Source organism: Canis lupus, chromosome 9 (assembly GCF_011100685.1).
Source record: "Canis lupus familiaris isolate Mischka breed German Shepherd chromosome 9, alternate assembly UU_Cfam_GSD_1.0, whole genome shotgun sequence".
NCBI classification, from domain to species: domain Eukaryota; kingdom Metazoa; phylum Chordata; class Mammalia; order Carnivora; family Canidae; genus Canis; species Canis lupus.
This window is the reverse complement of record NC_049230.1, coordinates 3,817,938-3,844,917: the sequence shown is the minus strand read 5'-3', so window position 1 is coordinate 3,844,917 and position 26,980 is coordinate 3,817,938. Positions and strand designations below refer to the sequence as shown.

Sequence of the window (26,980 nt, the reverse complement as noted above, 5' to 3'; positions counted from 1 at the left end):
ACACAAGTACTCCTTGTACTATTCTTGCAAATTTTCTTTAATTTAAAATGATACAATAAAAAGCTTCCAGGGGCACCTGGCTGGCTTAGTCAGTAGAGCATGATAGAGAATGACATTCTTAATCTCAATGTTGGGACTTCCAGCTCCATATTGGGCGTGGAGCCTACTTAATTAAAAAATAAAAAAAGTTTCCAAAACATTATCATTAAAAGAATAGAAGCCAGCAGCCCGCCTGGGGCTGGAGTGCTGAGAAGTCCTCTTATTTCTGGTCTGCGGATGTGAGAGGCGCCTCTCAGCCACCCCTGCAGCTCGGGAAGTGACCTCAGAACACCCTGTTCCCGACACAGATGGAGGACACATAGATTTTCCCCGTAGGCTGCAGGATTTGCCGTTGCTGGGACACCATTTTGAGGAGGGAAGGGGGGCGTTTGCCCCGGGGTCAGCCGCACCCACCTTCCCTGTCCTGCCCTGTTTTCTCCTACGTTTGTCACTGCCCCCCTCCCCACCCTCCTGGACACCCAGGCCTGGGCTATCGGTGATGCCCTCAGGGACTCAGAGTTATGTCTTTCTCTGTCCTTTAGTCCTTCAAACTCTCTTGAAGCTGTTGTGTGGCATGGAAGCCCTCTAGAATTCTCCTTTCTGACTTTGTGGAGCAGGTGGGGGCCCTCTCTGGTTGCCTAGCACCCGGGAGCTACTCAGGGCTCTGTTCCTGGAGTTGGTTTCACTCCCTGTCTCCCTGTCCTTTCCAGACTTCTACCAGCGATTCTGGGCCTCCGTTTATTCGCCTGTAAAAGAATCCAGCTGGAGCAGGAACAGGCAGGCAGACCCATGGGCAGAACAGACTGAGCGGGATCCCAGAGATGGGTCCCAGTACATAGGGGTGTTTAGTGTGTGATAAAAGTGGTGCTTCAAACCTGCCTCTGTTCAAAGCTGCTTACCAAACAGTGTGGGGCAAAGTGGCCAGATCTTGGCAAACCAATCTGAACCCTTTCCACGTACTTTCCATTGATATACTTCTGAAAGGATCAATGATGTGGGAAACAAAGGCAGAAGAGAAATTATTAAATTTCCTTACTATCTATAGCCCATTGACAAGTCCCTGAAACAGGTAGAGTGACCTTCCTCTCAGGACTCAGCTGCCTTGATGTTAATACTTTGCTCAGGGCAAAAGGCAATCCTAGCCTGAATCCCAGAATCCCGTATGTCCACTTTAACCTATAAAAATTACTTTAGAGGGGCACCTGGGTGGCTCAGTGGTTGAGCATCTGCTTTTGGCTCACATTGTGATCCTGGGGTCCTGGGATCGAGTCCTGCATCAGGCTCCCCGCAGGGAGCTGCTTCTTCCTCTGCCTGTGTCTCTGCCTCTCTCTGTGTCTCTCATGAATAAATAAGTAAAACCTTTACAAAAACCAAAACGAAAAGGAAAAAAAAAAAACTCACCATGCAATAGGAAAAATATAGGTAACCTAACAGTAAAGTGGGTAAAGACACAAATGGAGGGATCCCTGGGTGGCGCAGCAGTTTAGCGCCTGCCTTTGGCCCAGGGCGCGATCCTGGAGACCCGGGATCGAATCCCACGTCAGGCTCCCGGTGCATGGAGCCTGCTTCTCCCTCTGCCTGTGTCTCTGCCTCTCTCTCTCTCTCTCTCTCTCTGTGACTATCATAAATAAATTTAAAAAAAAATTAAAAAAAAAGACACAAATGGATAATTCACAAGCAAGATAAAGGTGATAGATTTGAGAGGATCAGTCTTTTTATCTAAGAGATACAACCTAAAACAAGCCAGTGCTGTTCTGCATTGTCACATGGGGCAAAGATCTAAAAGTTTGCCACTCCCCAGTGTTGTAAGAAGAGAGCTCTCAGGAGGGTCACCTTTTCAGGTTAAGCAGGGAGACCTTTGATCCCGAGAATTTAGCAACCCATAAACCCAACACAGCTTGCCTCCCTCCCACCTCTGGGTCCTCCCACCTTCTTTGTTTGTGGGGTTTTCTGTCTCATTTTCCCTCCCCACTGTTTCACAAAACGGCTCACAATGTTCTTGTCAATTAAGCTGGGAAAAAAATTACGAGCTACCAGCTTCCTATCCAGTTCATAGACTGTAACTGGTAGAAATGACCAATATTAATTTGACAATAGCTAACACTGACATAAGCCTCGGGGGTTTGTTTTGTTTTGTTTTGTTAGCTACTACATTAAGATATTAAAATTTTGACCCTAGGCCATAGGAACTTAGTACAAATAGTGTAGACGGAGGGCTCAAAATGGCAGAAGCTATTGGTAAAATCTGATAGAGCCAAAAGCTTATCTATGAATTAACTGTTACAAACTCTTATGGAAAAAGGGGAGTGTTTAATAAGCACAGGATTAGGGATCCCTGGGTGGCTCAGCGGTTCAGCGCCTGCCTTCGGCCCAGGGCATGATCCTGGAGTCCTGGGATCGAGTCCCACATCGGGCTCCCTGCATGGAGCCTGCTTCTCCCTCTGCCTGGGTCTCTGCCTCTGTCTCTTTCATGAATAAATAAAATCTTTAAAAAGAAAAATAAGCACATGATTAATATATATGCGCTTGACAGTGGCCACTCCTTGAAGCATCACGGGGACATCAGCGCATCCCCAGTCCCTCTGCCCGCCCGTCTCTGCAAGTGGTGGGGGAAGCGCTAAGCGCGGGAACCGGCCCGAAGGCCACCCGGCGCGCCTCGAGCAGCGGAGCCTCGCGGAGAGGACTACAACTCCCAGCACGCCCCGCGCCGCCCAGCCTTGCATTCCCAGAAGGCCGCGGGCGCCGGGCTCTTGGGGGGCGGTGCGTTCCCGACCTGCCCCGCGGCGGCCGCCAACCCTCGGGTTTGAATCGGGCCGCGCTCTGCTGTGGCGGCGGCGGGATGGGCGCTTCGTCGCTGCCCCCCGCCTGGCAGCTCTACCTCAAGGACCACCGCGTCTCTACGTTCAAGAACTGGCCGTTCCTGGAGGGCTGCGCCTGCACCCCGGACCGGGTGAGACCGCGCGGCCTCCCGGGCCGGCCCGCCCCTCCCCCAGAGCCCTGGCGCGACCCCGGGCGACCCCCCCGTCCGTGGGCTCCCAGGTCCCCGGGGCGACCCTCCCCTCCGTGGGCTCCCAGGTCCCCGGGGCGACCCTCCCCCCCTCCGTGGGCTCCCAGGTCCCCGGGGCGACCCTCCCCCCCTCCGTGGGCTCCCAGGTCCCCGGGGCAACCACCCCCTCCGTGGGCTCCCAGGTCCCCGGGGCGACCCTCCCCTCCTCCGTGGGCTCCCAGGTCCCCGGGGCGACCCTCCCCCCACTCCGTGGGCTCCCAGGTCCCCGGGGCGACCCTCCCCCCACTCCGTGGGCTCCCAGGGCCCCGGGGCGACCCTCCCCCCTCCGTGGGCTCCCAGGTCCCCGGGGCGACCCTCCCCCCCTCCGTGGGCTCCCAGGTCCCCGGGGCGACCCTCCCCCCCTCCGTGGGCTCCCAGGTCCCCGGGGCAACCACCCCCTCCGTGGGCTCCCAGGTCCCCGGGGCGACCCTCCCCTCCTCCGTGGGCTCCCAGGTCCCCGGGGCAACCCCCCTCCGTGGGCTCCCAGATCCCCAGGGCGACCCCTCCCGCTGTGGGCTCCCACATCCCCCGGGGTGACCCATCCTGCTATAGGCTCCTGGACTCTGGAGTTCCTTGGCCTGAGCTTCAGCTTTCCCTTGCAGATGGCAGAGGCCGGCTTCATCCACTGTCCCACTGAGAACGAGCCAGACTTGGCCCAGTGTTTCTTCTGCTTCAAGGAGCTGGAAGGCTGGGAGCCAGATGATGACCCTATGTAAGTCGTCCCGTTCCCCCCCCCCCCGCCAAACTTCACAGGCTCCCAGGGTACCCTGGCACCATCCCAGACTTCTCTTTTGAGTTGGGCCTGTGAAAACTGTCAGAATTTCAAAAACAGTGATGGGGCAGCCCCTGTGGCTCAGCGTTTTTAGCACCGTCTTCAGTCCAGGGCGTGATCCTGGAGACCTGGGATCGAGTCCCACATCGGGCTCCCTGCATGGAGCCTGCTTCTCCCTCTGCCTGGGTCTCTGCGCCTCTCTCTCTCTCTCTCTCTCCCTCTCTCTCTCTCTGTGTGTGTGTCTCTCATGAGTAAATAAATAAAATCTTTAAAAAACAAAACAAAAAGATACTTAGTGATGGAGCCATGGCTTTCCAAGTTCGTTTTGTGCAAACGATGACTCTGTGTGTTGGTGCCCTGGTGCTTTCAGCCGAATCAAACCTGATTTGGCCAAACGTACTTCAGCGAGGATGCTGAAGAAAGGCTCATCCTTGTAGTACTGTACGTGGCGCCTTTCGGGTCTGGAGAACACGGGAGCAGATCCTCTGGTGACCTGGGGATATCCAGGTGCTTTCCTTGCCTTCGAGTCTTCAAACCTACAGCTTTTTTGAGCTGTCACTCACACCAGAGAAAACAGCCTCCTAAATGGTACACGTGTTGTTTCCAGTTTTGTCCTTTAAGGCATCTAGTTTTGTTTTCTTGTTTTAATTCAGGATGTATGTTCAGGTAGACACTGCTGGCTGTCTTTCTGTGTGTGATGCCACGTTCTTTTCTCACTATTTTTCCCCTGTCAGACTGGATTGCTGCTATGACTTTAACATTTTCCGGTAATCACCTGAGTTGTCTCTTCTTGGCCAGAAGAGAATTGCTGTTTTCCCTAACGTGTTTGCTCTCGTGACTCATTCTTGACTGGGATGGGTGGTGCTCATACCCGGATCACTGGGAAAGTATCCGTTGTATTCTTGGGAGTGGGTTTCTAAGTGCTAGAATGTTTTCAGTTCCTGTCGGCTGTCCTCTGTGTGGCTGTGTTCTGTTCACACTGTCCTATGCAGGGCTATGAGAGCAGAGAGCGAGGCAGGGCAGTTCACTGGAGAAGCCTGGCCAGCGATGCCCTTACTGGGGACCAGCGAGCAGATTCTGTCAGAATTCCAGTGAAATGAGATTACTTTAGACTGTTCCCTCTTGAGGATTTTAGAGGAATTTGACATGTGCTACTTCTGCACTTACATACCGCGTGACACTTTTCCTGCTACTTGCTAGAGGACTCCAAATAAAATACATGGGCCCCAAGCATGGTGGGGAGCATCCACAGAGAGGGTGGGGGCAGGGATGGGCTGCTGGGAGTGTGCCCTGGGACCAAGCGCTGGTTCTGTGCACTTCACGAAGCAGACAGAGTCAGGCACGTTTGTGAGCTGGGGTGGTGGGTGTTGCTGACAAACTGTTGCTGACCTTTCTCTGTTGACATGCTCCTGTTTTGTTTTTTCTAGAGAGGAGCATAAAAAACATTCATCTGGTTGTGCTTTCCTTTCTGTCAAGAAGCAGTTTGAAGAATTAACCCTCAGTGAATTTTTGAAACTGGACAAAGAAAGAGCCAAGAACAAAATTGTATGTATGATCGGGGGTAAAAACCCAGGGCCAACCCATTGAGTCTCTGTAGCACTGAGTTCCCCGCCCCTCATATTGGAGCGGCTTTGTTTTTCCTCAGTAAGCGTTTTTAAGCCCCTCAGGTATATATGTGAGGATCTAAAGGACAGAAAATCTTCTATCCTGGAATGTGGTCTTGGGGTTGTACAGTCAGAGAAAAACATGTTCCTCCTGGAAGCTGTGTTTAGTGTGAGGTGCCTCTGGTGGTGGGGCAGTGGCGGTAGGCTGGCGCTCCGGCCTTCAGAGACAGTGTGTGTGACAGGCCATTTACGAGGTGGGGACAGAGGGTTTGGGGGCACATAGTAACATATCGGGGAAGGGGCATTATGGGTATTGAGAAGAAGGGGTGCCAGTCCAGTTGGACCTTGGGATTTCTGCAGGTGAACTTTGACCGCTTTTGGACAGGTAATCCTGGGTTATGGGGAGGGAGGCGGGGTGAGGCTGTAGGTCCACAAAGGGGTGGTATACCAAGCAGCCTGGGCTATAGAGAAAATCAGGGCTCCCAGTTAAATCTGAATTTCAGGTACACAGGGGAGAATTTCTTAGTAAAGCGCACATTTTGTGTGCATGTATACTAAAAGAATCACTCGTTTTTATGAAGTTCAAATTTAGCTGGACATTCTCTCTTTATTTGCTAAGGACGGCAGTGTTACAGAGAATAAATATTCAGGCATTTAATATCCTTGTAGCAAAGCCCTGGGCTGGGAGTGGACATTCTGGTTCTGTCCCTGCCACTCACGGGCTCTGTGAGTTTAGGCCAGTCTTGGTTGCATGTGGAGGGCAGATCCCCATGGTTTCTGAGACCCTTTTCTGGTTGAAAATTTGTATTCTTTTTTAGAGATGATCATGAAATAGTTCTATCTAATATAGTAGGTTTTCAATGCTGAAGACCACATTTTTTGTTAGGAAGGGGGAAGAAATTCAGTGTCAGAATAGGAAGTTGTGGAAGAGCTATTTACACCGTGGAGACCTTGGGAACTGCAGTGTCGGAATTGGGAAGTGAGCCAAGGAGAGCCTCCTAGGTCAGGGGTCAGCACACCTTCCATGAAGTGCCACAGATAACAAATATTTTAGCCTTCGTGGACCGCATGGTTTCTGTTAGGTATTATTCTTTGTCTTTGTCATTTTTGTCTTTACAACTGTTTAAAAATTGTGAAAACCGTTCTTGGCCTAATGACTATGAGAAATAGGCCATGTGTCCCACAGGCCACAGTTTGCCAAGCCCATTCTAGGTGAGAGACCAGCCTGTTTACTTAGGGGACAGTTGTGAGAAAGCTGTGCCCCAGCAAGCAGGGGAAGGTTAATGTGTAGCCCGGGGAGGCTGAAACCAAACTGTGGAGCACTGAAAAAGACCAAGGATGTTAGATGGTTGTAACAAAGAGGAAGACATGGTTGTGACAGCCCAGCTCCAGGACAGTGACCCAGTGCTCGTAGGCCCCATGGTCTGATGGAGGGAGTCAGGTGGCCTGTGGGGGGAGGTGACTCACTGGAGCAGGAAGCCCACCAGGAGATGCTCAGTCACCAGGTCACCACTATCTGCGGGAACAGCAGTGGGGCCACACCAGACCAGGTGAACAGGCAAGTGAGGAAAGTGGGGGATAGGAAGAAAATGTTTTGCTTTCATTGTGCAACTGTTTCTGTTCTACCCCAGTCAGAATACAGGATACTTTAGAAGGATGCCTTTGTTCTTATTACTTTAATTACAAAACAGGGCACCCGGGTGGCTCAGCGGTTTAGCTCTGGCTTCAGCCCAGGGCCTGATCCTGGAGTCCCGGGATCGAGTCCCACATCAGGCTCCCTGCATGGAGCCTGCTCTTCCCTCTGCCTGTGTCTCTGCCTCTCTGTCTGTCTCTCATGAATATATAAATAAAATCTTAAAAAAAAAAAAAAACAGGGCTATACCACAGACTAGCTGGGAAACCTGGAGCTGGGCACCACTCTGGGCCTTGGTTTCCCCATTGTATAATGCAGACAGTGATGGCACCTGCCTCACAGGGACGCCAAGCAATAAAGCAGTTCATGTGTAGGCAATGGGTAAAATGGTGCTTGGTACACACACACACATTCCCTAAGTCTTGTCTTTTATGATTATTAGGATGTAGCTTAAGTAGGAGGCCCTTGAGTTGAGTCAGGATATTCACCCCAAGATAGCTGGATATCTCCACCCTAGCACGGGACCCAATTTATTTAGATGCTCAGTAAATGTTGCCTTATTTGTTCCATTTTGATCTTATCTACAGGGTGTGATTGGGAAGCTCTCGATTCCGTTTCATATGCCTGTTCTTTATTTCCAGGCAAAGGAAACCAACAACAAGCAGAAAGAATTCGAAGAGACCGCAAAGAAAGTGCGCTGTGCCATTGAGCAGCTGGCCGCCGCAGAATAGCTCCTGTGCGGCATGCTGGTCCCCAAGAAGAACGTGCCATCACTGGGGTGCACTCCTCAGTGTGACCAGCTCTGCTGGGGACCCCTTCACTGTGCCTTAGGAAAGGAGAACGGCCACAATTCAAAATTAGAATGTTAAACTATACTTCTGTTTTCTTCTTGAAAGTGGCGCCAGGGGCGACTTCTCTCTGTGCGGCTGGTGCTGCGAGTACAGTGACCGGTTCTCTCTTTTCTCTTTGGTAGTTTTTGTACCACGGTTCCCGGCCGTCCCGGGGTGAGAAGGTTACAAGTGTGCTCTCATGGGCAGAGCCGTTCCACAGTGAAGCATCTGGGCTTCAGCTTGACGGCTGGCTCTAAAGCCTGAGATTTGATGCCTGAACGTAATCCTGGGCCTGTTGTGACTGGACAAATAGGGAATTAAGGATTCTGCTTTAGATTTTATTTGTCTAATAATCTGAATTTAGAGTGTGTGTTTCTTGTCTTCCCACTACTCTGTATTCTCTCACTTGAATATCTACAAGTCCTGTAGCCGTGCTTTTACCTTGTTGGGTCTGCGGTTCTGCAGCAGCCTCCCTTCCCTCCAGAGCAGATTGTACAAAATGCCATCCCTGCCAAAGCTCTGAGGTGCTGTGTGTGGGAAGGGGCTTCCTCGCCTGTCTTCACAGGGGTAGCCAGCGGAATCCAACCCCAGACTGCTTCCATCTCCATGTGTGCCAGACCCCTTTTAGGACTGAAGCCCGAACGGCAGGGGTGGGGTGGAGGGGCCCTGTTGTCTTAATAGTAGAGCCTCTTGCTCGAAGGTCACTTGAAGATATGTTCCCTCCAGTGGGCACCATGGACACATGGCAACAGATGAGGACAAACTCCTTAATGCCAGATAGTGCGTCTTCCAGAGGCCTGGCTCCCTGCTCTGAATGAGCTGTGGCACAGATGGGGCAGGCAGGGGTGGGATGAGACCCACGGAAGGCGTTCTGGTCTTACTGTTCCCACCACTCTGCAGACCGCTACTTGCCTTCATGACGTGGGTTCGGTGGCTGATGAGGCACCTGTCTTTCTAACATGAACCCCCACCCCCAAAGGAGGATAGAGGGACCAATTAATCTAAAAAGTGGATCATAAACCTCTTTTTGGAGGAAACTTTTTTATAGATAACTTGTTTATATTGTTCGCAGTTTCACAGGATCATAGTCCACGATGTCAGAGTTAGAGCAGTGGTAATAAACCTGGCAGCTGGGGCCCGCAGTAGGTGCCTCCGAGCTGTGGCTTCCTCGTCTACACTTCCTCAGCTGGCATTCCTTGTAGGCGTGTGATGTGTGTGAGGGGGCCCTTGAGACCGAGTCCTCAGCTTCTCCCAAGCCTCTGCAATGTCGCTTTCTTCTTTGCTTATTACTTCACAGAACGGCACAAACTACAATTAAAGTGAACACAAAGCCATTCTAAGTCATAGGGAAAATCCGTGTGAGCCTTAGGTGGGTTGGAGCCAAGGCTGCAGGAAACAGGTAGCAGAAACTGTCATTTGTGAACTGGCTGCAGCTAGGCAGCCCTCGTGAGCTGGTGGGCACACACTGGGGGTTCCCTCCCTGACAACAACGCAGTGGCCCAAGTCCTTTTTAAATAACGTAGAGCTCTGGGGACTTGGTGGGCTGCTGCGGGTGACCTGCCAGCCCCGGTTGGCTGTGTCTCCATTGCTGCTGCGCCCTCCTGCACGTCCGTATCCCGTTCTCCCCGTCCCCTTCCTGTCCCCTCCCCGAGGTTGGCTCACACAGGGCTGAAGCCTGGCGCTGTTGCAGTGATAGATTTTATTTCTCCCTCTATGAGGAGAAGCTGCAGGGTGCTCAGGATTGTTACGGTCCTATCGGAGGTCATCTTGTCATTTCTGAAAAATAAAAACCATTTCATTTCAAACACTGCTGCAGACCCTACTGGGTTTTTTTAAATCTTGTTGGGTTTTTGTGGTGGTTCCTTAGCTGCCACCTGCTGCTTCCCGCCCACACGGCTGTGGGGAAGGGCTGAGCCCTGGCAGACACAAAGCCCGCCCTGGGCTACAAGGCCCACTTCTGTGTGTCATCTGGACCCATTCCAGGTATAAACTGGCTATGCAGAATGCATCTCAGACTTCTATTTTTCTGCTTTATCTCAGAAAGGGAAGGGTATTTCCTCCAAGCTTGGAGCATATTTATTGGAGTGGTTTCTTTGGGGCGGGGCTGGGGGGGCGGGGAAGCTCTCTAGCCTCTATACTCATCTGTAAGCTGCTTAATTTGGATATTTGTGCCAGTCTGTAAATGAACACTTTCATAACTGGGCCCTTGCAAGCTGGCTTTGTAGAGAAGCTGGCCCTTCGCACAATGGGCAGCGATGAGGTTCTTGGCTTCGTCAGGCTGTGCTGTGGGGCTGACCCTCAGCCCATCTTACACATTTCCCTTCCACAGAGGTATTTCCTAGAGGCCTTATTTCTCACTGGGCCTTAATGACTGTCTGCTTAGAACACTAAATAGACCTCCATTAATCAAGCCACAAGCCTTTGCCAAGGGCCAGAGCCTCAGTTTTCTTTCAAATGTGTATCCTCTTTTCAGGTTCTCAGAGTCTGGTGAGAGTCTAGAAAGGGTTGTGATGCGTGGTTATGGGCTGTCAGGTACATAGGGTGATGTACAGGTTAGACCCCTGCAGGCCAGCCTCAGGAATCCAAATCCTCCATCTGTCCCCAGCACCATGAAGAGAGCCAGCCCGACCAAAAGTGACCTGCCAAGAGTGGAACTATGTGCCGCTGCCTGCAGGTTGGCACCCCCTTGGGACCCTGACCAACCCTTTGCAGGTTACACTTAAAGTAACTCAAAATTGTATATAAAGTCTTATGGTGATTTTTTTTTTTTTTTTTAAGATTTTACTCCTTACAGAGAGTGAGCATGAGTAGAGGGAGAAGCAGACTTCCCACTGAGCAGGGAGTCCAATGGGAGACTTGATCCTAGGACCCCAGGACCATGACCTATGCCAAAGGCAGGTGCTTAATTAACCCACTGAGCCACCAGGTGCCCAAAGTCTTAATGTGATCTTAATCTACATTTTTTTCATGTAGAAATGGAGATTTGCAAAGAGGCAAAGTAGCTTGTCCAAAATCCTACAACTAGGAACTGTTAGGATTGAGGACTGGACCCAGGTGTCCTGCCCCTAGAGATGGGACCTCCGCGATGAATGACGCTGCCTGGCCTTGGTGTGGCGGGGGTCGGCTACCTGACTCCAGAGACAGGGCTATCTTGAAACCATCCCCATTCCAATTCTCAGACTGCTTTGTCCGAAAGACCTTCAAAGGAACTGAAACCTGCCTCCTCAAGACTTTCACTGACTCTCCCAGTAGGACATTTTTTAAATTTTGAACTAAGATTCATGGGAACTTATAATACAAAGGGGCCCCGTGTACCCTTCACCCAGTTTGCTCTGTTGTAACTGCAGTAAAACGTCTGTGCTTGCTTTTGACATCTCAGGTCTGAGCTAAAAAAGAGGGTTGCATTGTGCAGCCCTCCTCAGCTCGCCAGAACCAGTGTTACCATCACAAAGGGTTTCTTGTCCCCTCGCTTGGGGAATCTAGCTCCTTTAGGACCAACTGCGCCATAGATTTCCTCTCCAGTGGGCTCAGCCCACAGCGTTCGAACCAGTTTTCAGCTGAACAACCAGATTGGAGCCTTAGCTTCTCTGTGATTCTTTCCCTCTGGTGGCCAAGGTGCTGACACCTGTCTACTTGTTCAGTCAGATGCTTGAGCACCTACTGTGAGCCTGGGGCTACACCCAGAACTTGAACCAAGGCCAGGGAGGACTCAGTTTCCTGCAGTGAGCTCAGGCTCCAGGCCACAGCCAACAAATAGCCATGTGATGCACACACGAAGAAGATAACTAACTTCCTGGAGTGGCAGCGTGAGAGATCTGAGCCATCCGGGAACCAGGAGCAGGCTGCCAGATGTGCCAGGTGCCAGGGGCGGGAGTGCACGCTCAGGACTAGGTGCGTTCTGCGATGCAGAGACCTCAGCGGCACCTTCCCGTTTACCTGTAGCAGAGCTCCATCAGAGGCTCCGTGGACAGATGCCGGCGAGTCCGAGGTGGCCGTGATGAGCCCTTCCCAGGTCCTGTCAGTGCCCGGAGATGAGACTAACCAGGTGCGTGGCTGCCTCGCGGTCTGTGCCACACCCCACAGAGGCTGTCCGCTGTCCACATCCGTGTGAAAGACCCAAGCTTCCAGCCTACGACCTCCACCACCTGAGGACCCTTGAGCTTGGCAGGCTTTGACTAGAACAGCGTCTTGACCAGTCTACCAGGGTGGACTCTCTTCATAATGCAGCCTGGTTGCGCGCACCGACGTGTGGGTAAACTGGCAAGGTTCGGTTTCCGTTGGAGGAGTTTGCCCAGGGCGGTGAGTTTAGCGGTGCCGTAGCTGATGCTGAACAGCTCGGTGATTTCTCCAGCAGCTTCGGCCGCTTCCTCAGCCCTGTGCTGGAGGCAGGAAACTATCGGCCTGGAGCCGGAGGCTCATCTGCCCCACGGCGGTCGCTGGGGTCAAGCATCCTGTTCTTGCAGCCCCTGAAGAGATAGATACCTGAATGTACGTTTTAGAAAAAGAGGATTGTGTGCATCCCTGTTTGTCATTAATAATCGGAATTTCCTCCATCCGGAGTCCCCTCCTGTCCCTGATTTTGGTGGTAGTGGTCTGATGCTAACTTTGAAGAGGCCCCGACCTCCTGGAGACGGGCTTACCAAGTGGCCACCGACAGCTCTACTGTGGGTCGATGGTAGAAAGATGACCAATGAAAAATAGGGGTCATTCCAAAGGACCGCTCTTCCAGAGCCAGGCTAGGGCATAATTTGGGTCCATCTTAGGGAAACAGACTGTCAGATTCATCAAAATAGCCCCTCGTGGACAAGTGCCTACTGCCTAGGGGACAATCCAATCAGTGGCTCCCGAATGCACACTGGGTTTTCAACACTTTTCTTTAAAGCAGATGAAGTGTAGACTCCTAACCTGGCCGTCTGCACTGCAATGCGAGGGGAATCCGTGTCTTCCTGTGCGGGGCTGTGGGGCTCTGAGCCAGCCCTGGCCCCGACAGCACAATCCCATTTCTAAGTTCTATGGGGGTGCAAAGAAGACCACTGCAAAAGGCAGGGGTCATTCGGAAGAAGCATGTGGAGCCCACAGCCAAAGGGGGCTCCCTAGTTCTCCCCGTCTCCCTTCATACGTTAAACACAGAGGTAGGCTTTGACCCACCTAAAGCAGTATTTATTGATCCTTGTCCCATTGTGGCTAAATGTTGGGGTCACGACTCCTCTTCCTCCCCCACCACCGCTGTTCCCAGCAGGGGCCCTGCCCTGCCTCCCCACTCCCCTCCATCCCCAGCCCTCTGCCCTCCTGCTTCTGTAGCCGGCTGCCTCGCCCTCATCACTCCCCTCGCCCAGTATGTTTGAGGAATTCTCTCACCTGCCAGAGGGGACTCCTGGCTGCCACCCAGCTGGCCGAGCAGGGACTGGGGGCACCCACGCTGCCACAGCTGGGAGCCCCCAGGCCCGCTCGTGTTCCAACCCAACCTTGGGCACGGCGCAAAGTGTGTGGGAAGACGCTGCAGAAACCCAGAACCGGGCCACGGGCTCGGAAGGCCGCCTGAAGGATTGTTTCAGTGACTGTGCTGCGACCTTCTCTTGCCTGTATTCCTCAAGCCAAGAAGTGCCTGATACAGGGAAAGGGGGCTGGATGACCCGTCGGAGAAGGGCCGCCTTCTGTGATGATGTGGACCTCAAGCCTCGGGCTGTGTCCCTGCAGACTCTGCAGCCTGGTCCAGGGGCCCCCGAGAGGAGGCCTCCGGTCGCCCTCAGCCGCAGCCCCAACAGCCCCGCTGGGACAGCCCCTCCCTGCCCAGCGCCGCACTGCCTCCGCCTGGGCTCTGCCCTTGTAGGATCCTCCGCCTCCCACCCCACTCCTGCCTGACCCATGTCCTAGAAGGTGCTTTGTGCATGTTTGCCGAGTGGGTGATGGACAAGCGGAGCCCAGCCTCGCCCTCTGTGGCATTTGTAATTAGAGGCGAGCTGGAAGCAGGACCTCGTCCTTCCAGGCCCCTGCCCACCCACCCCCGCCCTCCCACCCCCTGCACCGGATCCCCTGGGTTAGTCCTGGAGACCGATTAAGACCGGGACCTCAGGGCCAGCCAGCGGCCAAGAGCCCCACCCGGCGGGGTGGGGGCTGCCTCCGCGGCTTCCTGGGCCCAGGTCAGCTGCCTGCTGAGCCCCCTCCGCGGTGCAGGCCCCACCCTCCTCCTCCTCAGCCCGGCCATTTGGCGGCTGAGAAACCGGAGGTTTGGAGAGATTAAGACACCGGCCGGGACGCACTGGAGCGGCCAGCTCCTCGGGGACGCTGGGCTTTGAACGCAGGTCTGTGGCAGGTGTACCTGCGGCCCTGAGGCTTCCCTCTGTCCCCTGGGGCCCAGCTCCAGGCGCGGGCGCCGAGAGGTGGGACCGACCTTCCTGCGAGCCCGGGGGGCGGACCACGAGGCCGGCGCAGGCACAAAAGGGGGCGCCGCGTCCAGGAGAGGCTTGGAGCGGGAAGGGACGGCTTGCCCGCCCCGCACCCTTGGCCGGGCTCCCCCATCCTCTGCTCCCTGCTCCCCCGCCGCTGGCTCCCCCATCCTCCGTTCCCCCACCCCGCACCCCCGGCCGGGCTCCCCCATCCTCCGCTCCCTGCACCCCCGGCTGGGCTCCCCCATCCTCCGCTCCCCCCACCCCGCACCCCCAGCCGGGCTCCCCCATCCTCCGCTCCCCCTCCCTGCACTCCCCGGCCCGGCTCCCCGAGCCCCCCGCATGGCCCGGCTGGGTGCGCTGCTCCTGGCCGCCGCCCTGGGCGCGCTGCTCAGCTTCGCGCTGCTGGTGGCCGCGGTGGCCAGCGACTACTGGTACGTCCTGGAGGTGGCGGCCGCCGGCAACCGCACGCAGCGGCTGTCCTCACACTCCGGGCTCTGGCGCGTCTGCGAAGGTACGGGCGGCAGCGGGCGGGGGCGCGGAGGGCGCGGGGGTCCCGGCTCCGGCCCCTCCCCACCCCGTCGGGACTGCGCGCTCAGGAAGAGGGGCGCTGCATGGAACCCGGAGCCCGGGGAGCAGGAGCCCTGGGCAGTCCGCAGTCCCTTGCCCTCCCTGGTGGGCGGTGGAGTCAATCAAGAGCTGCGGGCACAGGACTTGACAGGTGACAGGTCAGCCCCAGGCTCTCCGTGGGCCCTGCCATTGGCTGTCCGGTGGGGAGAAGGTGATACTTCTCAGGATGCAAACTGGGGTGGGGGGGTGGAGGCCTGAGGGAGGAAGGCAGGGGCAGGGCCCCCCACCCAGGGCGCTGGGCTGCTGTTCTTCCTCAAGCAGGGTGTGGGTGCTGAGGTAGCAGCAGGTTGGGGACCTGGGGGCCACTGGGAAGTTGCTTCTCCATTGCTGTCCCTCGGGGTTCAGCCTGGCACAGGCGGGACTCAGGGTAAGACCCCGGTTTTCTCCACCCCCCACCACCTGCCGGCTTGACAAGTGCATGGGCACAAACAGGAATGCCGCGTGCCCCGCCCAGAGGCTGCTGGGTCCAGGGAGAGGAGGGCATTCCCTCCGCGGGGCCTGGGTGCTGGGGCGGCCAGCAGGCGGGGTGCTCCCCTGCCCGGGACCAGCCCTGGGGGGGGGCAGCAGCGTCTGTGAGGGTGTGTGCACGTGTGTGCTCGTGTGTCTGCAAACGCGTGTGGGTGTGCCCATGTGTGCAAGAGTCCGTGCACGCTACACGCACCTCTTCCATTCCAGGCAAAGCCACCGGGAGCTCAGGGCCCCGGGAGCGCTGAGGGCAGCGTCTCCGGAAGGTTTGAGGTTTTACGCCCGCCTCCGTGTAGGTGTTACTAGTACGTGACAGAAACAAACCCTCCACACCCGTCTGGAGCCCAGCTCAGGGGGGCCAGGAGAGACTCGGACGAGGCTCTGTGGCCACTGGTCACCCACTGGGTTCCGGCGGGGAGCGAGGGCACGCTGCAGAGGCGCTGTCCGGCGGCCCAGTGGGTCCCCCCTCTCAGAGAAACTCCCCCTGGGCGGTGACCCCACAGGTGTCCAGCCCACCAGGCTCTGCGTCCTTTCTATTTCTTAGGGCAAAACAGCTGCATCCCGCTGATCGACCCCTTTGCCAGCGAGAACCTGGATGTCCCCACCTCAGTACGGCACCTCATCTGTGAGTCCTCGGCCCGGGCATCCCCTGTCCTCCCTTCATCGCCAGGCGAGGTCCTGCGAAGGCAGCTCTCCAGGCACACGGGGCTCCGAAGGGCGCCCTTGGGTCTGCCCGGCTCGGGGTGGGGAGGGGGCAGGTGCGTGCCCCTGCCTGGACCCTGAGCCCCCTCTCCTGGCAGCCCTGCACCGAGCTATCATGGTGGTCCTGCCCCTGAGCCTCGTCCTCGTGGTGTGTGGCTGGATCTGCGGCCTCTTCAGTTCCCTGGCACAGAGTGTCCTGCTGCTTCTCTTCACTGGCTGCTACTTCTTGCTGGGAGGTGAGTGTAGGCGCCCTGGGGGCCCTAGGGCCTGGGGGTGGGGGTGCCCCCTCTCCTGCCCCCTGTGCCCCGTGCCCACCCCGGGGGTTGAGCTGCCTCAGGTGAGGCACCCTGGCTGGTCCTCTGAGCAAGGGTAGGGGTCCTGGTTGTGGGCCTATGAGCCAGGGAGGGAGCAACCCCAGGGTCGAGCATCTAGGCATGGGAGGCATGAAGCTCCGAAGGCGATCCCAGGACCTGCTCCTCTAGACCTGCGTGGGGGTGGGGGTGGGGGGCATGAGACTGGCCCCCACCTGTGCTCTCCTTCCCAGACAGGCCTAGTTGGAGGAGCAAGAGTGGGCAGGGCCAGGCATTAAGACAGGTGAAAAGGGGCCTCGCCGTCCTTGGCAGGGACCCTAGTCCAGGCCCAGAATGTGACTGGTGGCAGTTCCCAGCCGACATCCATCCAGACCCTGCTGGGTGCTGGCCAGGCGCTCCCTCGGGGCTGTAGCCGGGGCCTCTCTGTGGTCCCAGCCTCCAGGTGAGATGTCCAAGGATTCACCAGGGTCAGCAGGAAGCTGACTTCTGCTTCGAGGTGTCATCTGCCCCTGCCTGCCAGCCGCTGCCCGCTGCTGCCCAAGGCTGGCTGTCACTGATGGCGGGCTGGGGCCCCTTGGGCTCAGTCCTCAGAGGCCTATGCTGTCGGGGGCAAGGCCTGAGCCGGACCTGGCATCTGGGCCATGGTACTTGAGGCCCAGACCACGTGGGCTTACAGCTGCCTCTTGGGCAGGAAGGCCTCCTTCCCAGGGGATGCTGGGCCCAGGGGAGGCCTTAGTCAAGTGGGACTAGGCGGGGTTGCCCGGTCCCAAGAGTGTGGGAGACCAGCAGCCCGGGTGGGTGCTTTTGAGAACAAAAGCAGGAGAAATCAGTGTGTCAGTTGTGGCCTGACCCAGAGACGGGCTGTGTGGGCCCAGATCCAATTACGAAGGACCTTGGGAAGCCACGGAGAGGAGTGATGAGGTGGGATGGTATCCAGGAAGCCTTGCATGATGCTCTCAGAACCATGGCGTGGGCTGGAGGTGTGGGGGGGGCTGGAGGCAGTTGCTCAGGGGTGCTCCTCCTCTGAGGGACCTGCTTCGAACACCCCACCTGCTCCGCTCGCTCAGGGTCTCTCCTTGTGGGGGACGCTCCCTGGGCATGGGTCAGCTGCCATCACTGTCAGCCCCCTGTGCAAGGCCAGAGTCAGAGGGAGGAGAGTGTCCACCTTGGGGGCAGACAGGGCTGATGGGAGCAGGAGGAGGGCCCGGACCTCAGACCTGGGGGCAGGGAGAGGGCTCAGGCTAGGGCCAGAGGAGGGGAGGGGGTAACCCAATGAAGTGGGGGGAACTGGGGGCCTGGCCAGAGCTCCAGAGCCCCCCGACTGCCAGTAGAGGTCACTGGCTGCATGTGTGTGCACACGCGTGCATGCGTGTGTCTGTGCACTCATGTGCGTGCGTCTGTGTGGGCGTGTGTCGGGGACTCTGGGGCTGCGGCGGGGTGCTGTGTATGTAGAGGCGGTTATGTGAGTGGGGGCTGTGGCTGAGGCTGTGGGGGGTGCTGTGTCTAAGGGGGTTTATGGGGCGAGGCCCGGAGGCTTGGGGACCGAATCAGAGCCTCCGTTTCCCCTACAGGCCAGTGGGAAGGGCCCCCAAGGCCGTGTCCACAGGGCCTGGTTAGGCACTGGGCCCAGCAGGTAGACACGGTGAGTGATCCCCCCCCCCAGGTGCCCTGACCCTGGTGGGCATCAGCGTCTACATCAGCTACTCACACCTGGCCTTCGCCGAGACCGCCCGCCAGTTCGGCCCCCGGCACGTGCAGCACGTCCGCGTCGGCTTCGGCTGGTCCCTGGCCCTGGCCTGGGGCTCGTGCGCCTCGGAGGTGCTCAGTGGCATCCTTCTGCTCACAGCAGCCCGCGCCCTCCGCCTGAGCCGGCGGCAGGGGGGCCCCCACTCGGTGGCCGTCTGAACCCCAGAGGGGCAGAGGCCAGGGCCGGGGGGGATGGGCTCAGTGTCCTGTTGCCTCCGCAGCATCCCCGCAGGCTGGGAGGGGACCCCTGTGGGGGCGGGGGCAGGGCCGGGGGGCAGAGCCAAGGATCCGGGCTCCTCTTGCCTGGCAAAGCCAGGTGTCTGGGGGGCCCCCTGCTGGTTTGTGCCCTTCAGGGACTAACTGGTTTGGCCTCCTCTTAGGGCTGCGGAAAAGGAGTCCCAGGAGGAATTAGCAAGTGGCCCAAGGGGATGTTAGTAGGGTGGGGGGTGCTCAGCGGGTCCCCTTGCCCCTCGAGGGTGTGCCCCCGTGTGCCACCCCGTCCTCATTCCTAGGGCCCTGGGTCGGGTGGAGGAGCTGCCTTCTGTCCTGGGGAGGAGGGAGTTTGAGAGGCAAGCAGCACCCACTGCGTTAGGCCCCGAGCCGAGTGCCACCCGCTCATGGGCTTGTCCAGTCCTGCGGTCGCCCTTCAGGTTTGTTACCATTCGCCCGTTTTACAGAAGGGGAGTCTGAGGCCCGGGCCATCCCGGAGCAAATGGCTGAGCCAGAGGCCCTTAGCAGGCTGGCGGGACTCCTGGGCCTCTTCGGTCCACTGGCTCAAGGACGGGTGCTGGTGAGGAGGATGGGGTGGGGTGGCCTGGGAGTCCTCTGGGATTTGCAGGGGCAGTTGAGTGGCCTGGATGCACCTCTCAGACCCCTGTCGTTGTCCTGGTGCGGCTGCGGCTTCTGCTGAGCTGGTGCTCCGGGGCCCCGACCTTCCCGTCTGCAGCCCCTGGGGAAAGGCTGTGATTGCGGGGGGCCTGGTGGGTGCCTGAATGAGCGGGGGGGGGGGGGGGGGGGGGGGGGGGAGGGGGCAGGGGAGTCGCGCCACACTGGCACCGTGAAGGGGCTTCTAGCCAGGCGGGGCCGGGGCTGCCCACAGCCAGAGGCAGGCCTGGAGCTCGGGCTGCAGGCCTACTAAGTGGAGGTTCGGGGCTCAGGTAGGGGGCTCAGCTCGCAGACCAAGCAGCAGGCCCACCAAGGCTAGGCCCCCGGCACATCACGAGGCTCGCTCATTTTTCCTTAGGTAGAGAAGTCAAGGTGACAGAGGGAAGGGTCCCCAGGGGCCTGGCAGTCCCAGACGGCCCCACCTGGGGTTCAGGGACTTCCTGAGTCTGGGATGTAGGCAGGGGGGTGGATGGGGGCCCCTCAGGCCTTGGTCTTACCCTCCCTCATCCTCCCTTTATTCTTCTGAAGATTACAGGAAGCTCCTTGGGGCCCTGGCACCATTGGGGGGCCCCACTGAGGGCTCCGCACCTTATTTGTACTTATGTTTTAGTGTTTATTAGTGTTTACCGTTCCGTGTAGCAACATTGTGCCAACGTGTCCTTAAATAAATCAGTTTGTGCTACCTGCAGATAAGCCTTGTTTCTCTCTTAAAATGTTTTCAGGATAACACATGTTCATTGCTGATTGTGTGTGTGTGTGTGTGTGTGTGTCCGTCCACCGGGAGACGGCTGTGTGTCTGTCCCACCACCCGACCACCTGCAGACACAAGCTCCTCCCCTGTGGGTGAGCGCAGGTGGACGAGGACGTCCCCACCTCCACGCTGGATGGGGCGGCTTTGCGGGCAGGTACTCAGCTTGTGAGGCCTACCTTGGCTTCTCCTGCGGGGAGTGGGGAGTGGGGAGCGCGAGGGTGAGACCCGCCCTGTCACCAGCTGGGCCTGTGTGACCCCGGGAGATCCGATACCAAATTATCTACGGTAGAGACATACTCTTTTGAAAGCCGGACAATTTATTTTTAGAAAAGGGAAAAATATATAGATGACTTCAAGATAAGGCCTCGCCCCCGGCCGGGCAGCTAGTGCTCCTCACCATTGGGCCCCGCTGTCCCCTCGTGAGCTCCTGTCACCCTTCCTCCCGTGTCCCCGAGCACCAGCAGGGACACGCTCATTAGCTGCCCAACTCCGAGCAAATGGCTCGAGCTGGGAGCAGAGGCCCTGCGCTGGCTGCTGCCGGGGCTTTGCTGGAAGGCTTGGCCCCGAGTGTGGGAAGAAAAGGTCCCAGGAGACAAGGGGGTGGCGGGGTGATGTACGACGGCCTCTCCTGCCACCTGCTCCCTCAGGACGCCTGCACCCCCCCCCCTCGGACGCCGGCAGGGGCACGGGCCGCTCACCGCGCTCAGGGCCCCAGCTGCCTCAGCACGAACTCCCACTTCCTCAGCGCCAGCTCGGTGTCCTGCGCGGAGACGTCGCGGTGCCACACGGCGCGCACCGACCGCTCGCTCCAGGGGAACAGCAGCACGCGCACCGCGCGCCCGGTCTGGGCCACCTCGGCAGCGCTCACGGCCCGCAGACGCCGGCAGAGCTCCTCGGGCGCCAGCCCGTCCACCGTCACCATCACCACGTTCGTCTCCACGGCGGCGACGTCCACGGAGCAGATGGGGGACGCCAGCTCCTGGAGCCCTGGGCCCGGGCCCTGCGGTGAGTGGAGGCCGAGCCCGGGACCCCACCAGTGTCTCCACCGCCCAGGCCTGTCGCCCCGGAAGGAGCAGAGGGCGGCCCCGCTGTGGCGGGGAGAGAGGGACCCTCGATCCCCTCTCAGCTGTGTGACCTGGACAAGTCAGGTACTCTCTGGGCCTCGGTATGCTCGTCTGTAAAGTGGGGTGGATGGCAGGGGACTGGTTCCGGGACCCCACCAACAGAGGTAGAGACCCAGGTTAGAGGCTCCACCCTCCAGATCCTGCAGGAAAGGATTCCTGACACCCGCGAGTGCTCGTCGGCCTCGGCCCTCCGCCCTTCTAGTCCCCGGGCTGCCCTCATGGCTCAGTGCAACCTAGTCAGAAGGATGTGCACCTGCCGGGGATCTGGGTCCGGCTACAGGGGACCCCCAGGCACTCTTCTGGAGCAAAAGGAGGAGAGGGGGGGTGTGGTCCAGGTACCTCTGGCGAATCTCTGAGCGTTCTGGTGGTCTCTCAGCAGTACCTCCTCGGCGTCCGCCAGTCCTACTAGGGCGGCTGCCGCCAGCACCCCAGCCTGGCGCATCCCTCCGCCCAGGGCTTTCCGGAGGCGCCAGGCTCCTTCGATGAAGTCCTTGGGCCCCCCAACCAAGGCCCCCACGGGTGCGCCCAGGCCCTGGGAGGAAGAGAGGAGAGAGTCCTGCCTGCCAACACCCCCAGGTTTGCCTCTCTGTCCTTGGGGCTGGCGGGAGGGGGATGGGAAGGGGACAGGGCCCTGTCTGGGGAGGTGCTGAAGGGGCCCAGGGCCAGCAGCTGCCAGCACAGGAGCTGGGGAACCCAGCTGACTCCTGCGGGCACCCCCACGGTCCCCTGTCCGGGAGGCAGCCAGTGGCTTCCCCACCTTGGAGAAACAGAGAGACACAGAGTCACAGTGCTCCACGATGCGGGCGGGGGACACACGCAGAGCCACCGCAGCATTCATCAGCCGGGCCCCGTCCAAGTGGACCCGGACCCCGTAGCTCCGGGCCAGGCGGTGCACCTGGGGGCGAAGTGCAGGCAACCGATCAGAGGGGCTGGGCTTGGGGAGGAGCTGAGGGAGGACAGGTCTCCAGGAGCCTCGAGGGGTCTGGAGTGAGCAGAGCCAGGCTAGTGACCAGCCATGCCACCTGGGACCTGAGCAGGCCCTCCTGCTGCCTGGGCCTGCTGCGTCTGCTGCGTCCTGAGTGAAAGGGAACCTTCACTCAGGCTGAGGATAAGCGTTTTATCTCGGGTGTACGGTGGGTGCGCTCACTGTGGCCAAATGCCTGCTATGTGAGCCATAGATGCCGCATCCTATTTAAGCCACCCCATGGCTCCGTGAGGGGATGCTCTCAGCCCTTCCCACCGGCAAAGAGTAGGTCTGGAGAGTGAGTTAGCAGGCACGTTCTCACAGCATGCAGCCCTCACACCACGCACAAGCTGGTGCTCCCCCGGGAGGGGAGGAGGGGAGGGGGTCTCTGTCCTCGGGGCCTAGACAGGGGCAATAGTAGTGCCCTCCATACCTGCAGCCTGGGAGCACACACGTCCCTCCCACAGCAGTGCCAGCTGCCATGGGCATGGGTCACAGGAGACGTGATCCAAGGAGACTGGCTCCAGGGGACAGGAAGCCAAGAGCTGGCTGGGTGGGCAGGCTGGGGGTGGGGTAGGACCTACCTGGTGTAGGTAGTCGATGGGGAGGACCCGACCCCCTGAGCTGCTGTGGGTGTTCTCCAGGCAAATGAGCTCACAGACCGGGTGGTAGGGGCTCCCCAGGCCCCGTGTGACCATCCTCTCCAGATCAGCCAGGTCCAGGGTGCCATGGGGCAGGTCTGGGAGGGGGTGGGAGTGCACCCCAGCGATCTGCAGATATTGGGGAAGAGGGGCTCAGGGATCAGGTCCAGAGGTGCAGCGTCACCTCATACCCATCCCGTCTGGTCGTCCCGCGGCCATCAAGCCCTCCCCCTGTGCTGGGGCCGTGGACACGGCCACCCCAGCAAGGGAGGAGGGAGGTGCTGGCCCTTCCCCACCCATGCCCCTGGGCTCCGGGGGCCCACGAGGGGGCAGCAGAGCACCAAGCACGCCGGTGTTCACACAGAGGCCCAAGCCGCGGCCGCCCCCACGTGGTCAGTGTGGCAATGGCTCTCCTTCCCGCCTCCTTAGAGACACCACCACCCCAGCCATTTCTTTCCTCTGCAGGTCCCAACAAGGTGCCTGGGAAGCAGGTTTCCACCAGAAATGCTGAGCAGCCTGTGCGGGCCCCAGGTGAGGGGTGCCGGTCCTTACCTGAGCCACCCCGCCCTGCTCGTAGACGTGGAGGTGGCACTCCTGCCCGAGGAGGAGCTGGGAGCCCCTGCGCTGGCAGTGACCCATCACTGAGATAGACGAGGGAGGGCAGTGTTGGCTCTGAGCCCCATGGGGCCCACCTGGTCCCGCCCAGCTCCTGGGCTGAGCCCCGGGGGACTAGCTCTCAAGTGCCTTATGCCAATTAGGAAACAGCATCCCTTCGACACCTTAGGGCCATGTGCCCGAAAACCGTCCCACTAACAACAGAAGTCTAGGCTGACCATCCTGTGGGTTGTTGCACCCCATGCCCTGCAGCCCACCTGCTGCGCATCGCCTGCACCGGAAGCTGGCCACGATGCTGCCCCTTGGGGCCACGCAGCTCAGGGCACGGGTGTCAGTTGGGCCAGGCAGGGAACAGAGGGCACATGCACACTGGGAAGCCTGAGACTTTAATAAAGGGACAACTTACAAAGGTGTGGCAGCGCATAGGGAAGTCACAAAGGACAGTGCAAGACCCCCAGGCCATAAGGGGCAAAGGGAGGGTGTGGTCACTGGAACCTGGGGACAGGGCAGCGTGGAGAGGGCAGCCTGCCTGGCGCAGGGCCACGGTCTGGGAGGAGCATGGGCACGCTGACCACACTCTCCCCCCCTCCCTCCTCTCCTGCTAGGGGCCCTCCTGGCTGAGCGCAGCAGAAATCCAGACGGCTCAGGCCCCCAGCACCGAGGAAAGACACATGGCAGGAGGACCTGGAGGGCGAACGGGAGTCACCCTAAGCTGCGCTCACCAGAGATGAGGTTGGCCATGGTGTTGGTAGGCACAAACAAGGTCCGCTCCACCCCCAGCAGCTTGGCGGCCTTTTCCTGCAGCTCTGCGGAGGGAAGGGATGAGGGTACAGAGAGACCCGTCCACAATGCACCCTCCTTGCGTTACGTGTAACCGTGAGCCCGTGTCCTGATGGGGTAGGCGAGTGGCCTAGCAAGACAAGCCCTGGTCTGCCAGCTGCACAGACTGTGGCCTTGGTGACCACAGATCAGGGCCCAGAGGTCCCTCAGTGAACCTTCTGCACCCAGCCTCCTCCTGGGCCCTGGTCTCCCCCTACATTGAAACTCTGTGGTTTGAACCCCCCTTTCCCATCCAGACCTCACACCTGTCTCACTTCCTTTCCCATCAGCCCCTTGCAGGTGGGGCCGTGCGGTTTCTCTGCTGACTTCCTCTCCCAGAACAGAAGGGAAGACTCTGGGGGGTTGGGGGGGCGGGGCTCTGGCTCCTGCTTTAAAGCCTGTTGTGGCTGCCCTCCACCTGTGGTACCAAGTCTGAAGTCCTTAGCATGACATTCAAGGCTAGTGGGATTTGCCCTCTGCCTTCACCTCCGGGGAGAGGGGTAGCTCCCAGTACCCCACACTCCAGCCACATTGCCTATCCTAAACACCCTTTCAGCACCCAGTGAGCCAGCTCTCTTCCCTGCCTGGGGGCTCCACTCGCCCTTAAAGAGCCTATTCTGCAAAATCCCCCTTCCCTGTGAGTCCCACGCCTCTCCTCACCCCATGTTCCCCAGGCACCCTCTGTGGATACACGTCAACCCTGGCACTTCCCCCACCCCATGGTGGTGACGGTGTATCTGGCTGCCTACTAAGCAGTGGGCTCAGCGTTTTTGAAGTTCCAGGCAGCAGTAGGTGTCTGCAGAATACGTGATCACCAGTCACCACCTGACCCCACACACAGGTCCTTGGGGCTCAAGTGGCAACCTGTGGCTTGTCCTTGGCACAACAGAGGGTAGTACACACCCTCGCAAGAGCCGTGGCCCACCACGGTGGCAACTCTCAACCCAGGCCGGGAGTGCCGTCGCTGTGCCTTAAAAACACTCCCCAGGTTGGTGGAGCCCACCCCTTGAGAGGTGCAGCAGGTGGGAAACCCCCTTCTCTAGGCCGGTTTTCTGTGTCTTCGTGTGGAAAGGCTGCAGGTGCCCGACCCGAGCTGCAGGTCTTAGAGGGAAGACCTGGGTTCAAATACTGCCTTGCGTCTGCAGCGTATGCGGCCTTGGGTGCCACGCTCGCCCGGGGTGCCCACCTGCTCGGGCTGCCCGACACCTTAACGCGCACCCCGTCACGGGGCGTCCCTTGGCGGGCAGCTGTGTAAGTGCGGGGCCCTGGGATCTGCATTTCTAGCGGCCCGTCGGGGATGGGGGATGGGGGTGGGGGATGGGCCCCCGGGGCGCCGCAGGGCCGAGCCGCCTCGGCTGCGCCCGGGCCAGCTCTCCCGCAGCACCACGGACAGCGCCCCCGGGCCGCGCCCCGACGACCCCAGGCCCCCGCCCGGCCTCGGCCCGCACACGGCGCTCACCGCGGACCGTGGGGTCCTCGCCGTAGTCGTCGTCCCCCACGACCGCCTCGGCCATGGCGCGCCTCATGGCCGGCCCGGGCTTGGTCACCGTGTCGCTGCGCAGGTCCACCTGGTGCACCGGGACCCCCGCCCCGCTCCCACACCCCCGCGGCCGGGGGGCCCCGTAGCGCTGGGCCGCGGCCCGGGCCAGTCCGCGGAGCATGGCGGGGGCAGCTCCCGAGCCTTCCCGGCGAGCGCGACCGGGAGCGGCGGGGCCGGCGCGGCGGGGCTGCACCCACCTGGACCACCGACCACCGCCGCTCACCTGCGGGGTGCCCGCGCGCGGCACGCTGGGAGTTGTAGTTCGGACCTCGACCCGGCGGGCACTGCGCAGGCTCGGGGTGGGAGGGTCCCCGGGGCATGCTGGGAGTTGTAGTTCGGCTCCGCGGCGGTGGGCACAGCACGTGCGGGAGAGGGAGGGTGATGCTCGAGGCCGGGCGAGCCTTATAGAGCGGACGCTCCTGTGCCCCCTGCCACGTGCCAGGCGTGAACTCCCGGGCACCCTATAAACGGTGGTGCAGGGAAGCCGCCTGGCGGCTCTAGGAGACCAGCTGCTGGCAGCGTCCCTGTTTCACAGATGGGGAAACTGAGCCTCGCACAAGCGAATGCCTAGGATCACTGGGCCAGGGGCGGCCGGACCGGCTGTCTCGGAGTCGGGCTCTGAGCCACTGTGCTCCACCGCCCCTAGACGAGCAGGCGTCCCATCATTTGCTTTTTCCAATACGGGTCTGTTGAGTATCTGCTGTGAACCAGGCATTGTCTAGACGCCACGCCGAGGGGTAGAGACGGGCCGCCCGACTCGATGGGGTGTCAGGGAGGCAGAGCTGGGGGTTCACAGGGAGCCGCCTCCTCCGTACCCCCTGCCCTGGAGGGGTGGGCTGGGGTTGATTCAAGCCCTCGCTCAGCAGGCGGGCGGCTTTGGACGAGCCTTGTAACCCCTCTGCCTGGGTCTCCTGCAGAATGGGCCTCCCGCCCTCGCTGTGTGGGCGCCGACCCTGCTGCCGGTGTGGGGAAGTCCTCCTCCTCCTACTGCTGTTCCTGAGATCATCCTTCCGGGTCTCAGCCCGGGGCCCTCGGCCTTGGTGTCGCTGCCACCACGGGGTGCACGGTGACTCGGCCCAGACTGGACCTTCTGCAGGGTGACCTTCCCTCACGCAGGGAGGACAGGTCTCCCCAGAGGGCCCAGCCGCACTCGGTGGCTCCCCTTCCTGGAGCATGGCCACAGATGTCTGTCCCCCACAGGAGGACGTTGGTCCCAGAGGGGCCCCAGGTTCACCAGAAGAGGCGGCCACAGCTCTGGTCAGGGCCGCCTCTTGTCAAGGAGGTCACCAACACCTTCATCAGCTATCCGCCAGGTCCAAACTGGGTGTGGGGATAAAGGAGAGCAAGGGCAGGCTGCTCAAGAAGCTCAGGTCCTCAGGGGGGTCGGGATGCTGCCCGGGAGGGGATCGTTGGGAAGAGGTACATGTCAGCAGCAGGAGGCAGCAGGCCAGGCTTCCTGGAGGAAGCAGCGATTGGG

At 59.3% G+C, this 26,980-nt stretch overlaps 3 protein-coding genes across 7 annotated transcripts; 2 read left to right on the top strand and 1 right to left on the bottom strand.

Annotated features, from left to right (window-relative positions):
* Positions 1-2,814: 2,814 nt before the first annotated feature.
* BIRC5 (baculoviral IAP repeat containing 5) lies at positions 2,815-7,969 on the top strand. Its single transcript, NM_001003348.1, has 4 exons — positions 2,815-2,989; positions 3,688-3,797; positions 5,285-5,402; positions 7,736-7,969. Exons 1-4 carry the CDS (start codon positions 2,879-2,881, stop codon positions 7,823-7,825), a joined length of 429 nt encoding a protein of 142 aa, NP_001003348.1. The 5' UTR covers positions 2,815-2,878; the 3' UTR covers positions 7,826-7,969.
* A 6,683-nt stretch (positions 7,970-14,652) lies between these two features.
* TMEM235 (transmembrane protein 235) lies at positions 14,653-19,149 on the top strand. Of its 3 annotated transcripts, none has more exons than XM_038546461.1 (4): positions 14,653-14,824; positions 15,950-16,030; positions 16,206-16,343; positions 18,082-19,149. In XM_038546461.1, the coding sequence occupies exons 1-4, from the start codon at positions 14,653-14,655 to the stop codon at positions 18,321-18,323; spliced, it is 633 nt and encodes a 210-aa protein (XP_038402389.1). In that variant the 3' UTR covers positions 18,324-19,149. The 3 variants fall into 3 exon arrangements, with proteins under 3 accessions (XP_038402389.1, XP_038402387.1, XP_038402388.1); XM_038546459.1 differs by lacking the exon at positions 14,653-14,824 and adding an exon at positions 14,831-15,710; XM_038546460.1 differs by lacking the exon at positions 14,653-14,824 and adding an exon at positions 14,831-15,710 and having other exon boundaries at positions 17,990-18,204.
* Positions 19,150-20,097: 948 nt separating this feature from the next.
* LOC491550 (probable low-specificity L-threonine aldolase 2) lies at positions 20,098-25,768 on the bottom strand. 3 transcript variants are annotated; one of them, XM_038546456.1, is made up of 7 exons: positions 25,701-25,768; positions 23,867-23,950; positions 23,082-23,170; positions 22,473-22,658; positions 21,682-21,819; positions 21,264-21,456; positions 20,098-20,779 (listed from the first exon to the last, which is right to left on the bottom strand). In XM_038546456.1, exons 2-7 carry the CDS (start codon positions 23,883-23,885, stop codon positions 20,184-20,186), a joined length of 1,221 nt encoding a protein of 406 aa, XP_038402384.1. In that variant the 5' UTR covers positions 23,886-23,950; positions 25,701-25,768; the 3' UTR covers positions 20,098-20,183. The 3 variants fall into 3 exon arrangements, with proteins under 3 accessions (XP_038402384.1, XP_038402386.1, XP_038402385.1); XM_038546458.1 differs by lacking the exons at positions 23,082-23,170; positions 25,701-25,768 and adding exons at positions 23,402-23,528; positions 25,423-25,477; XM_038546457.1 differs by lacking the exon at positions 25,701-25,768 and adding an exon at positions 25,423-25,652 and having other exon boundaries at positions 20,362-20,787.
* Between the last annotated feature and the right edge of the window lie 1,212 nt (positions 25,769-26,980).

Excerpts from the sequence above, each read along its gene's own strand:
- BIRC5 (NM_001003348.1), top strand. The coding sequence starts at position 2,879 with ATGGGCGCTTCGTCGCTGCCCCCCGCCTGGCAGCTCTACCTCAAGGAC. Across the intron at positions 2,990-3,687 it reads GCGCCTGCACCCCGGACCGG|ATGGCAGAGGCCGGCTTCAT; the intron begins GTGAGACCGCGC and ends TTTCCCTTGCAG. Across the intron at positions 3,798-5,284 it reads GAGCCAGATGATGACCCTAT|AGAGGAGCATAAAAAACATT; the intron begins GTAAGTCGTCCC and ends TGTTTTTTCTAG.
- TMEM235 (XM_038546459.1), top strand. The coding sequence starts at position 15,359 with ATGGGCACAAACAGGAATGCCGCGTGCCCCGCCCAGAGGCTGCTGGGT. Across the intron at positions 16,031-16,205 it reads CTCAGTACGGCACCTCATCT|CCCTGCACCGAGCTATCATG; the intron begins GTGAGTCCTCGG and ends CTCTCCTGGCAG. Across the intron at positions 16,344-18,081 it reads CTGCTACTTCTTGCTGGGAG|GTGCCCTGACCCTGGTGGGC; the intron begins GTGAGTGTAGGC and ends CCCCCCCCCCAG.
- LOC491550 (XM_038546456.1), bottom strand. Across the intron at positions 21,820-22,472 it reads CCATCGACTACCTACACCAG|GTGCACCGCCTGGCCCGGAG; the intron begins GTAGGTCCTACC and ends CTTCGCCCCCAG. Across the intron at positions 20,780-21,263 it reads CGCTCAGAGATTCGCCAGAG|GAGCTGGCGTCCCCCATCTG; the intron begins GTACCTGGACCA and ends CCAGGGCTCCAG.